Source organism: Mytilus trossulus, chromosome 2 (genome assembly GCF_036588685.1).
Source record: "Mytilus trossulus isolate FHL-02 chromosome 2, PNRI_Mtr1.1.1.hap1, whole genome shotgun sequence".
Classification (NCBI taxonomy): Eukaryota; Metazoa; Mollusca; class Bivalvia; order Mytilida; family Mytilidae; genus Mytilus; species Mytilus trossulus.
Window position 1 is genome coordinate 28,020,036 of NC_086374.1, and position 14,031 is coordinate 28,034,066.

General features: G+C 33.7%; 1 protein-coding gene across 1 annotated transcript; it reads right to left on the bottom strand.

Annotated features, from left to right (window-relative positions):
- Positions 1–1,526: 1,526 nt before the first annotated feature.
- LOC134706910 (uncharacterized) lies at positions 1,527–14,004 on the bottom strand. The gene is made up of 7 exons (XM_063566270.1): positions 13,602–14,004; positions 11,149–11,242; positions 9,417–9,544; positions 7,014–7,101; positions 4,777–4,847; positions 2,603–2,729; positions 1,527–1,957 (listed from the first exon to the last, which is right to left on the bottom strand). The coding sequence occupies exons 1-7, from the start codon at positions 13,766–13,768 to the stop codon at positions 1,901–1,903; spliced, it is 732 nt and encodes a 243-aa protein (XP_063422340.1). The 5' UTR covers positions 13,769–14,004; the 3' UTR covers positions 1,527–1,900.
- Positions 14,005–14,031: the final 27 nt, after the last annotated feature.

Consider the following 14,031-nt stretch of genomic DNA (forward strand, 5'->3'; position numbering starts at 1 on the left):
TTGGCATATTTGATAGATTTTTCATATTTTAGCTTCTAAAATGACGTCCTTATCACGCTTTGTAAATAAAGCCGTGTTCAAATGAGCACAAAATATGTTTGACACATGCGCACGAATTTTATTAACGTTGTTTCCATCGTTATCCTTTAAAATATATACATTTAAGCAGCTAACATAAACTGTTATTCATATATTTTTCGCATACAACATATATTTACCCTGCTCGTAGTTTTTAAACTTATCAAATATGAACAGACTCATTGGTGAGGAAACGCGAACAGCTAAACATTTTTTTCGTACGCTTCGACCTATAAAAATACCGTATTTTCCCTATTAGAATCGAAATAATTCCTTCATGTCATGCTTTATGCTCATTTTAACATGGGTAGGCATTATATTTGACAACATTTTACACCTCGCTAACGCTCAGTGTAAAATATCGACAAATAAAATGCCTACCCATGTTAAAATGAGCATAGAGCATGACATGAAGGAATTATTTCTTAATTGAATCGGAGCGTTTTTTAATGACTAAATCCATTTAAATCTTTTCACATAAACTAATCGAATTGGAATAGACACTAAGTGTTTTAAAAGTGTTTACAATCTTGAAATTTGAGGCCAAAATCGGCCCTTACCGGACCTACTCCTTTGCGATCTTGAATTTAATAAGTAATTCGAGGGCTTCCAAAAAAGCTTTTATACCAAAATAGATGCAGATACCATAAATAAGACTTTTGTTTTTTGCTTCTTGTTTTGTCGGGGACTTTTATAACATACTTTACAGCATTGTTTTTTTTTCTCATTGTTGAAGCTCGTATTGGTCGACCTATTATTATTTATATGTCCTTGTCCTTTTGTCTCTATTTGATAGTTTTCACATTTGCAATCCTACCCACATCTCCTTGTTTTTATGATTATACAACAAAAATGAACAAACTGATTAGACTTAGCACTCCTATAGAATCTTTTTACAGTTGTCTTTGAAAAGGGTAGTCAGTGAAACATACAAGCTAGATTCAGTTTCGACGCCTTTTTGTAACTGAGGCTTGTATTTAGTTTTTACTGTTTTGAATGACCATATTTATGAAGTTCTGTTTAATTTAAATAATAAGTATATAAAGACTGTGTAGGATCATGGTAGTATTTTATGAACTCTATAATACATCAATTATATGGTTTTATTGTGTAGACCGTCACTCTCTGAATGATTTAAGTTTGTATGTTGTGTCTATACATGTCGTTTGTTTATTTCATTCGTTTGAAATGAATTGGCCCATGAAGATCTACCTTAATGTTAATTTTTCTATCAATTTTATAAGATACATGTATATACATACTCGATCTTAATCTATGCTAAAATGAATTAATTCAGTTAAACACAAAGTCTTTAAAACCCACAATTATACATTCTTTAAATCGATGATTCTACACGGAGGCACATTTTACATGAATCATTTCTCCATAAATTCATCCTTTTGTATACTTTCTTTTCTCAGTGACAGTCATAACGGAAATAACATGCATAATAGAAATATCGCCTTTATTTTCACAACGCCTAAAAGTTATCTCCATAAACAAATAAATTACTATACAAACGTACTATAAGTGGGCATTAAAGATCATTAAACTATTCATGTGTATACTGAACATCAACCACTGAAATAATTCGTAGATACATGCGAATGCTTATATAAAAACTTCTCTTTTTTTTTTCAGTCAACGAAGGACAACTCTGAATAAAGCAGAGGACCTTCATATTTTTTTCAATTACAGTAACACAAATGTATATGTATATGAATATCATATTAACCAACATGTCAACTGTTATACAAAAACCAAAATTGAGTATTCTATATATATATATGATGAATGTTTAAAATTAAACTATGATATACAATCAAATTGCATCATATGATCGTACTTTTCCTCTACCAATAACGAAACGAGTACCATCCTGCAAAAATATATAAATTCTGTAAATTCATGAACTATAAATACAATAGGGTATTTAATTGTCAAAATGACCTCTTACCAACATACAGTGAAAATATTTAAACTTTGCCATGAGTTTGTTAAGTTTAAATTAGCGAAACAGTTTGATTTGACTTTTTTTTATATACAGAAGCTTTAAATTGTTTATTTAGCAAGTAAACCGTCTCGGAAGTTGATTTTCCGTGAACCATAACGGGCCCCAATGAGCCTAAAAAGTTCCTCTAGAGAGATACCTAACATCAAGCCTTATAGCAATAGTAGGAGCAATACTGCTTTTATACACTACATTGGATTGCAACCAGTTTGATCCAGCTCAATAATTTTTTTTTTATATGGTCAATTCTTTTTAGGACAGCAATTTCAACGGAAAGTGTATTGACGACTTGTATTGAAGATATTCAAGTTGTTTTACAACTGAATTTGACTTTTCTCTTTCAAATCAACCGTCATTTAGGCGTACATGAAGTAATTCTCATACTTTATTTTCGCCCATATTCTATACTGGTAGCTTTACAAAAAAAAACCTGAAAAATGCTCTATCGAATGCGTAGAATAACCAATGTCTGTTTACAAAGACACAAAAATATACACAACATATTATATTTACCTTTATATATACTGGTACAGCAACCCAAAAGTCATGATTTGGTATAACTCGTTTACCAGATTCTTTACGTATAAATATTTGAACGAGTATTCCGATAAGAATGTACAGAAACAATAAAGATACAAACCTACAAACAAACAAACAAACACATAAAAATAGATCACACGTGTGTTACAGTGTCAACATATGACATTGGCACAATAGCAGTACAGTATTTATGTAGAACTTTAAATTAAAAAAAAATCATAATTACTTTATATATAGTATGAATATGCAGGTCTGTCTGTTACCTTCTATCTCTAGCTATATACTTTGGACATGCATGTCCGTAATGTGACACGACATCAAAGTTTATATTATTGTGCCTTAAATTGATTTAACATCTCTCCACCCCGGGACCGAAGAATTATAATATAAGAACTAGACATTCCTTTCCTCGATCTTGATATCTATATCACTAACGGAAAGCTGAATACTAAAATTTATGATAAAAGAAATGATTTTTCATTTCCTATCGTTAAATATCCATTTTTAGAAGGTGACGTTCCCTTGTCACCATCTTACGGTGTTTATATTTCTCAACTTGTACGATTCGCTCGTGTATGTAACAATGTTTTAGATTTTAACGAGAGAAATTTATGTATTACTGAAAAATTATTACACCAGGATTTTCGATATCACAAACTAGTCAAAACATTTACTAAATTTAATCATCGGTATAAGGACATCATTCGTAAATATAGCTCAACATGCAGACTTCTTATACGTATGAAGGTATTTCACATCCATTTTTTTATGGAAATATTCGTTCTTATGTTGTACTGTTATACCACTGTCCCAGATTAGGGGGAGGGTTGGGATCCCGCTAACATGTTTAACCCCGCCACATTATTTATGCATGTGCCTGTCACAAGTCAGGAGCCTGTAATTCAGTGGTTGTCGTTTGTTTATGTGTTACATATTTGTTTTTCGTTCATTTTTTACATAAATGAGGCCGTTAATTTTCTCGTTTGAATTGTTTTACATTGTCTTATCGGGGCCTTTTATAGCTGACTATGCGGTATGGGCTTTGCTCATTGTTGGAGGCCGTACGGTGACCTATAGTTGTTAATGTTTGTGTCATTTTGGTCTTTTGTGGATAGTTGTATCATTGGCAATCACACCATATCTTCTTTATTATGTATAAATCACAAAGGTGTCAGTATTCACCTCATAAACTTACTAAACCTTTGAATAGACTTATTAAGAAGGGATATAGTTACGATACTGTTGTCAGGCCATTAAAGATTGCATATTTTGGCGTTAATATTGATTCACTTATAGAGTCTCTGAATTGGAACTAAACACATTTATTCAAAAACCAATTGTTGGCATGGCACGGGTTGTGTTCTTCTCATATATGTTATGATGGTATGATACTAAACCTTTAACGGGAAGGATTGTGTCTGATGTTCATATGATGAAATCATAATCTTTCAGTCAGTTTAATTGAAGTCTGGAGCTGGCATGTCAGTTAACTGCTAGTAGTCTGTTGTTATTTATGTATTATTGTCATTTTGTTTATTTTCTTTGGTTACATCTTCTGACAACAGACTCGGACTTCTCTCTTGGACTGAATGTTAATGTACGTATTGTTATACGTTTACTTTTCCTCATTGGCTAGAGGTAAAGGGGAGGGTTGAGATCTCATAAACATGTTTAACCCCGCCGCATTTTGGGCCTGTTTAAAGTCAGGAGCCTCTGGCTTTTGTTAGTCTTGTATCATTTTAATTTTAGTTTCTTGTGTACAATTTGGAAATTAGTATGGCGTTCATTATCACTGAACTATTATATATTTGTTTAGGGGCCAACTGAAGGATGCCTCCGGGTGCGGGAATTTCTCGCTACATTGAAGACCTGTTGGTGACCTTCTGCTGTTGTGTTTTTTTTCATGGTCGGGTTGTTGTCTCTTTGACACATTCCCCATTTCCATTCTCAATTTTATTCGTTTTTTTCCAATTATCTCAGACATTGGACCGAAGACGACGTTGATAAAGTCAAAATAAAAAGGTGCGTTGCAAAAATATCTATTATCACCCTCTAATTTTCTTCACCTGACAATAACGTAGAATATATATTCTAAAACCCATGTTTTCCTATCCGTACCCACAAATAAAGAATTACTAAGAACTTACCCTATACATAGTATAGAGCCTACAGATAAACCGGATGAATCACAGACGTATTTGGACTTCAACTGGAACAACTGAAAATGGAAATTTTGCATTATTCTGCCATAGACTCTATATCATGGTCCCGTTAGGGTTGTAGAATTACAGAAGTTGTCGCAAATATCTGAAAATACAATACTCAATAAATGTTAAGTCTCCACAATCTTTTTTCTGAAATTTATACTAAAACTAATAGAAAATAAGTGTAGATATATCGTGAAGCTTATAACGATTTAAACCAATTGGACTTAAAATACCTTAAGGATACCAGATATACAGTTTAGCATGCCTCATATCGTGACTTACAGCTAGAAATTAACAACACTGGTCGGTAGAGAACAAAACTGTACGACTAAATTGGGGAATTCATCTTTCCAATTGTATTTTTTTATTTCTACGTAGCAACAATTAAGCAATGTGCATATATGGAGTATACTAGCATGTTTTTCCAGTTAAAACGCATTCCAGAGCCTTCCAAATCATGGTTTCCATAAAAGAGGGTTGCTGGTTACAATGAAGCTATCATTGAACCAAGGGTTCCAAAAAAGTATAGTGAAAGTACCCGTTCGAAAGTGTTAACTTATGGACGCTAATATAAGTTATATGGTTCGCTACTGACCCCCTACGGATCAATAGAGGGTTAGTAAAATCCATAGGGGGTGAGGCCGGAGGCCGAGTCCCCTATGGATTTTATTCACCCTCTATGTATCCGTAGGGGGTCATTAGTTAACCGTACAACGAATTTATCGCACGCTAGACTTTTTCTGCTGCGTTTTGTTGTAAAATAAACAACGAAACACAACAGCATTAATAGATGACGTCACCATTACTGCGTCACGAACCCCCTACGGTCTCATAGGGGGTCACCACATGACGGCATTAAACCAATCACAGCGTGATAATTTACCAGCGGTGCGATAAGGTCTCATAGGGGGGTCACCACGTGACGGCGTTTAACCAATCACAACGTGATAATTCATCTGTGGTCCGATAATTCGAATTGTTAGACGTCACCGTTCTGGATTACCTGTGGATTACCTGTGTCCCAGATTACATGTACTACAGATATATTCCAAATCAATATGTCTAAACAACAATGCCGTTCGATTTACTAGTACTATCACCGAATGAGACTCTTCGGCTAATTTATACTTACCATTTGTACTTACAACAAGTAACATAACGATGGTCACCTGTAGATCAGGCTCTGCTGATCCTTTCAGGGCACCTCAGATAATTCCTGTGCAATCTTTTAAGGGGTTTATGGCATCCGTTTTTATGCAGTGTTATGTGAAATTGCTTGTATTTCCCTCGTCTTTCGTTTTCCGAAGGTGTTAGTTTCTAATGAATTCCGAGTTTTTATTGGCCCATTGGTATCTTCCAACTCACCAAAACATGAAATCGACAAAGGCACACAAATCCTCATAAACTGTAGGCATACCAAGCCTCATAAACTGTAAGGCACACCAGGCCTCATACACTGTAGGACACACAAATCCTCATAAACTGTAAGGTACACAAATCCTCTTAAACTGTGAGGAACACAAATCCTCATAAACTGTAAGGCATACCAAGCCTCGTAAACTGTAAGACATTAAGGATTTTAAAATCTGTAGAGCACACCAGGTCTCATGAATGAAAGACCTACCAGACTTCATAAACTAAGGCCAAGGAGGCATTGTAAACTGAAAGGTACATAAGAGCTTTAACACTATAAGGCAGCCGTACATCATAACTTAAAATAAATATTAACTGTGATACACCAAGCCTCATAAACTGTAAGGCTCGTTACTTGCCTAACGAACTGAAAGGAACACCAGTCATTCTGAGCTGTAAGGCACACAAGGTCAAATTATCTGTCAAGCACACCAATTTTCATAAACTGTTAGACATTTGAGGACACATAAACTCTTAGACACTTGAGGCCCTTGTAAACTATTAGACAATAGGGCTTCAGAAACTGTAAGACTCAAAAGGCCTCACAAACTGTCAGACACTATAAGTAGCCTTTTTATGTTGCGCAGTTAAACTTGACCTAACGGTCGGTTGGTTGATAGATTAGCAAATGTAATCTCGGGTGTTTTACAACCGCAAATATGTTGTCGTATGAAATTGAGGGCACCATGATATACATACAAAATTCTCTGGTTGGCATATCTTGTTTTGATGGAAAAATCACTGTGAAAAGATAAATTACTTACAAAAGTTCCTGTTGGTGGTATGTCCTGTCCAAGGGAAGTAAAGTCTCCGTGTACTGATTTGTCACATACCAGGTTAATTACAGCCTTTCTGAAATAATGAATCCGACAAATTGATACATGCATATATTTTTGTTAAATCTCGTTCTTTCATCTTTTGGGTTGTTTCGTTGGGTTTCTCTCTCGATCACCGACATATAATCCACACCTTCCTTTTATTCATATGTACCGGACACACTATAGATTTGTTTTCAATATCAGATGCTTATAATGCAAACAGTATGAAAAAGAACGAGGTTTTTTTTTTATTATGAGTTGGCTAAAACTGATATGTTAAAACCAAGTCTAAATTAAAGGAAAACATTTTCTTAAAGAAATTTTCAAAGGAAAACAACTCCTATGAAAGATTATAGAAACACAGACAGTGTTCTTGTTTTTATAAAAACGTAGTGAAAGAGCGTTATGCTATTTGTGATTTATGTTTTTAGTGACGAGTACCACTATCAATTAAATATTTCGAGGGAAGCACATGACATTACATACAAGTACATATGATTAGACATAAATTAGAGACATGATAATATAAGAAAACAACATTGTTTAGTACTATTAAAAATACAATAAAAGGCCAGGACAGAACCAGACAATACAATTTAGATCTTTAAAATATACCATTTAAAATCATATACCACTCAAAATATGTATATTTGTGGCTAATTTGTATTCATTATTTTTGAACTTCTCCTTATCTCTAGATTTTTAGATAAATACTTTCCTAAACATTTATACACGTTTAAATTTTCTTGTGTAAATAGCCATAAAAACTTTGAAAAATTGTCTAACGATTGAAAATTATTTCAATTTAGAGATATTTCAGTAAAAAAATCATTTCTGTTATCAATATATAGTGGACATTCAGTTACAAAGTGTATCTCATTTTCAACTTTACTTAAAGTACAGTATAATCATTTTCTGAGTGTACTATTCACATAAAGTTTGGCATATCTATCAGTCTCGGTCCTTAATGGATGAGCGCTTATTTTAATTTTACAGATTGATTGTCTTAATCTAAAATCTTTTAGATCCAAATATTTTTCAAACCAAAATAGAGTTTTAAAGGAAAAAAAGGTAGTAATTTTACCTTGATCTGATTGTAAAACTTTATTTTTATTTTCCTTCCAGAAATGGAGATAGTTTTTATATAGCTTATCTTTGATTATAGATATAATCTATGATATGTTTATGGTAGCTTTGCAGTTTCTCTGTTGCGTAATATATGACAGCCATTGCATTTTATCGCACTGTTCTAGTTTTCTGTATAATTCTGTTTTAATATGTAGGACTCTAAAGTACGATGGTACTCTAATGTGCGATGGTCACGCTAAAGTGCGATGGTCTACGCTAAAGTACGATGGTGTCTCACGCTAAAGTACGATGGTTGTCTGTTTGCTAAAGTACGATGGTATAGCACGCTAAGGTGCGATGGAACAAAAGAGAAAGGTTTAAGGGCACTAATGTTAAAAACAAGTCTTTTTGCTAAATTTAATTTGCTATGATATAACATATAATGCGACAGGCTTTTACTTTACCGGTAGTCTTATGTGACTGTTTCTTAATTGAGAAGACTGACCTAGTAATAATTGCTGAAAAGATAATTTAGGTGTCACAAAATACTATTTTTCCGTTAATTGATTTTTTAACAATTCGGGCGTATTGGATTGATTGTTGGTTGCTTAACGTCCAGTGGCAAATATTACATGCATGTTCAGGACGAGGGGCGTATTGAATAATTGTGGTAGCTTGCCGCTTACACGGCCTATTAATGTAAACACATCCCCATAAAGTTGTCAGTTGCAAGTACAAAATTCGGTCATTGTCGAAATAAATAAAAAAAAATGTACAAGCTTTTTATTTTAAATGCGAGAGAAAGGTTTTTTGTTACAGCTTTCTCCTTTATCGTTGCGAGTGTTAATACATGTTATATTTTACTACAATGTACACACTGATGTTTTAATGGACATTTTATGATTTACGCTTGACTGAAAACGTGTACCCTTATTTAATCGACGTTTATGCTCTTCAATAAAATCAACAATATTTTAACGTAAACATTAGTATGCATCTGTCCGCTTTGATTTTTTATTTCATCTACCGGCATGTTCATTTTTGGTTTGTATAAACGACGTCATAATCCATCTTCGTTTCGTACGTCTATACTTTCGCGGACCATCGCACTTTAGCGTATGGATGCATGCATCGGACTTTAGCGTAGACCATCGCACTTTAGCGTGGCCATCGTACTTTAGCGTCCCCATCGCACTTTAGAGTCCTACATATATACACCAGTTGAGGTCTTAACTCTGACCAGTCACCTTGAAACTTCATTTATTTATTTATATAACTTACTGTTCGGCGTTTTGCGTATCACTGTAAGCTATTTGCAGTTGATCTCCATTGTATGAGAATTCTGCGCTGTCCTGTGTGCCTATAGGTATGTATTGGAATATTGGCCCAGATATTATTTCGTGACATACCTGAAAAGTACGTATAATATACAGCATGTTAGGGGATAACCAGTTTACTGTAGGTAAAGGGGTTTAATTTACGGCTGTTCATGCAAGCTTTAACATGTTCTTTTTTGTCAATTCTTCCTCTTTAGCATGTTCGTTTCTTTCTGTAAATGATAAGACACTATTTTTTCATTCAATATTTGTCACTGGAAGTTATGCAGCCATGCGTAAACCAATACACATGACATATGAATTGCGCTATCTACACAATAAAGAAATATTTTAAATATATTTGATATGAATATTAAATATAAGGTCATCTATACCTGTTACCTATCAAAATTAGCCAGTAAACAAGATATATAAATGTATAACATATACAAAAATTCGTCTAACGTTTTGCACCGAATATTAGAGGGGAATAACATCCTTAACCAACCTCGCCAACACGGCTTCACGAGGTAAAAGATGATGAGAACAGGTTTGCACCGAATATTAGAGGGGTAAAACATCCTGAACCACCCTCGCCAACACGGCTTCACGAGGTAAAAGATGATGAGAGCAGTTTTGCACCGAATATTAGAGGGGTATAACATCCTGAACCACCCTCGCCAACACGGCATTACGAGGTAAAAGATGATGAGAACAGTTTTGCACCGAATATTAGAGGGGTATAACATCCTGAACCACCCTCGCCAACACGGCTTCACGAGGTAAAAGATGATATTAACCGTTTTGCACCGAATATTAGAGGGGTATAACATCCTGAACCACCCTCGCCAACACGGCATTACGAGGTAAAAGATGATGAGAACAGTTTTGCACCGAATATTAGAGGGGAATAGCAAGATGATAAGAACACCAGCTCATCAAAAGCGATATAATAAAAATCATGAAAACTGAAGCTAAAGATATCTGCTATACTATACTCCAATGTTTGGAAAGATGTATCACGGTCTACTCTTAAATGGAATTCGCTTGTATTATCGCTACACTCTAACTTTTGTTTCCTTTACCTAAACTTCCAAATCATCTACAAACTCATCCAAGAGCATGCATGCTTATCTGTGTAATCAGCCAGCTGACATAGAAATAGATTCAGTGTCCGCAACATGAATATGAACTAGGGCAGAAAAGCCTAAAAGCGAGACCCAAAGAATCGAGTTTCGTCTTTCAAAATAGCAAGTGACCCTGTGGCAATAGGAAGAGACATATTTTACAATTGTATTAAATGACTCTGCCATACACAATAAAAATAATACAAAAAAAAAAAACACAAAAAATTGTAGTCGTACAACTAATCTTTCAAACCTATTACTTACAACCAGCTACAAACAACTGTAAGAAATGCTCACGAACTGAAACAAATTGCCTCTTGATATCGCCACAGCCATGTCACTTGAGATATTTAAATGACGAACACCACTTAATAACCATATCATTGAGCAATATCGTTTTTTCTTAATCGATTTGTGAGTTTCGAACAGCGGTTAACAATACTACTTTTGCCTTTATTTAATTATTTTAGCATGCATAATATGGTTCAATATTCGTATATTGAAGAAAAAATCCATTTGTATTGATTTTTGTTCTTTTAGAACTAGTAAAATATGATAAAGGATACTCACTGCCACATTATTACAGTCGTTGAGAGTAAAAGCATTGCACGGATTCCAAGCATAAGCATCTGCTGCTCCATTAGGGTCAATTATATCTGCATATCTGTTCGAGTGCGAAAAAAAATTCTGGTTAAATCTATGTTATTAAACATGAGTCTCTCAAGAGCATGTGCAACTCACCTATATAATTTTATGTGCAACTTCAACAATAAACACTCTCCAACTTTGTGGTCCAGAATAGAATTCATGACAAACATATGTTTTTGTTGATGTTGTATTGCTGATAATTTTTCTCTGTTCACAGTGTCTTTACACCTTATTTAGTGTTTGCCGGAGTCTTTTATGGGCAATCACTCCTATCAAGAGTCTACTAAAGATTTCAGCAAAATTTGATTCATTTGTCGATCTTGTCTCGTTGATCATTTTTGCTATTAAAAGTGTCTATCTATCTTTTATAGATTGAAAGATACAGAAACAAAAACACAAACATCGGTAAATATATTTATTAAAGAATAAAGGCAACAGTAGTATACGAACTAAAATATAACAACGGCAATATTCCTGGCTTGGTACATGACATTTTAAAAGACAAAATGGTGGGTTGAACCTGTTTTTTTGGCATGCCAAACCTCCCGCTTTAATGACAATGTTAAATATAACATTAAAATGACAACAATTACATTACAGGACTACAATACAAATCAATAGGAGAACATATTAGACAAAGAAACATATAAATAATAGCTAAAAAAAAAAGGCACCAGGTTTAAAATTTAATACACCAGAAGCGCGCCTCCTCTTAAGAGCAATGCCTCTTTGAACAAGGAGTAGACGAGAACTTCAGCCATTTTGATTTATTTTTAGATCTTGTCTTGTAAATACATTTTTCTATTTTAAGTGGCTTTCTATATAATAGTTTTCAAGACAAAGGGGAAAGCCACTACAAATGGGTAATACATCGACATTAAAAAGCAGTAACTCAAATCAGGGGTATAGCATTCGGCTATTAAACTTATTTGCAGATCTTATCTGATTGTTTTTTTTATTGCTATTTTAAGTTTTGATATAAATATATTATAGTTATTAGAAATTAGGTAAAATGGGAAAAGAGGTGGTAAAAATTGCCACTAAATGTCAGTCACTCTATTAAGGGATCATTGGGAGATTTCAACTTCTAAATGTATCTGTAGATTTTGTGTTGCTGTTAGTTTTCGCTGATTTAAGTTTCAATCTACCTTAGGTCAATTTTTCAGACATTAGACAAAAACGAAAAAATATATAAAAATTGTCATTATAGGGCTATAAATCCAATCAGGAGTCGTACGACAATTTTGATATTGGCCATTTTTTCATGTAGATCTCAACTTGCAGAGCATTAATGCTTCTTAACGTTTCTCTCTATCTATTAATACTTTCAAGACAATATGCAAAAATGTTTCATGTAGATCTCAACTTGCAGAGCATTAATGCTTCTTAACGTTTCTCTCTATCTATTATTACTTTCAAGACAATATGCAAAAATGAAGAGAGAAAAATTGTAGAATTCGTCGCTTTTAAAAGGTCAATAACACCAATGAGATATCGTCTGATAGTTTTGATGCAAAAAGAAATGCATTAGGTAAATCTTTTAATCTAATCGTTTATTGCCCTGTAAGAATTAGAAATTCTCTATTTGTAACGATTTTCAGGATAATAAACAAAAGTCGCATTTTGCCCCATATATTCTATTTTTGGCAAGGTTGGTCATTTTGCTTGGCAGGCGAGGTCATCAGACACATTTTTTTTTTAACTTTTGACTAGATACCCTAATGATGAATGGGCTCAAGGTTGGTTAAATTTTGGTCTTGTTCTATCAGGGGAGAATACTTTTGTAAAAGTACACGACGACGGACAACGGACGCAAAGCGATGGATAAGTGGACCATTCGTTTGCTGTATGCTATTTGCTATAAAGTTTGTCATTTTTAAAGCAAGCTCTTGCCAAGGACCTATAAGACCAGATACATATATACGTGCATATGTACATGTCTCTAATAAGACTAAAACACAGTACATTTTGAAACAGACAACTAAAAATGCATGATACAACTTGAAACGTTTACAAAAAAAAACAACTTGCAAGACATTTAGATTTTATCATGTTATTTTTCATGAAAAAGAATTGTAGAAACTCTAACATACATTCTATTCAGGAGAAGAGAGTTGTAAAAAGGGATAACATGGAAAGCTAACTGATTAAAAATGAAAAATCAACAAATTGTTGAAGAGAATCTGAGTCATGTGTGTAAGAATTAAGTGCCGGATTGATTGACGAAAAAGAAGAAATTACTTTGAATGTAGAAGAAAGGATTTGTGGTTTTTTAAAGCAGTGCCTTGCCTTACTAGAAATCAAATCTTACTGAGACAGCAAAATAATTGTTAGACTCTGAACCATGTTGCTATAAATTTTAAAAAAAAACTTACGCAGGGGTTCCATCCTTTTTCGCCAATTGGTTCAAATCAATTAAATGTCCAGATTCTGTAAGACAAGAACATGCTGACTTTTTTGTGCAGCTCTTAGCTAAAACGTTCGAACTACTTAGAATCAAAATAATACAAACACCTAAACATCCTAAGGTAAATTGTAACATTTTGAATTAAGTCAACTTACACCTAAATCGTCATGTGATTATATTGATAATAGATACGAGAGTTTCATAGGGCTTTGTTACGTGATAACAAATTTAATTGTAGATAAAGATCTGAAATGAGAGCATAGGACGTTGAAATAATCAATTACCCATCACGTTTCGTTCACTTGGGTCTATATCAATTGAATAATTCGTTATTTTGTTACTAAATTTTCATTTATGTATTTGTATGCAAAGTAAACAAGTCCGGATCTTTTTCTAGT

What these genes read in the sequence shown, in the direction of transcription:
- LOC134706910 (XM_063566270.1), bottom strand. Translation starts at nt 13,768, where the DNA reads ATGTTACAATTTACCTTAGGATGTTTAGGTGTTTGTATTATTTTGATT. An exon ending in ACGACTGTAATAATGTGGCA is followed by an intron (nt 9,545 to 11,148) that starts GTGAGTATCCTT and finishes CGTACTTTTCAG; the next exon opens with GTATGTCACGAAATAATATC. An exon ending in CTGTACCAGTATATATAAAG is followed by an intron (nt 1,958 to 2,602) that starts GTAAATATAATA and finishes ATATTTTTGCAG; the next exon opens with GATGGTACTCGTTTCGTTAT.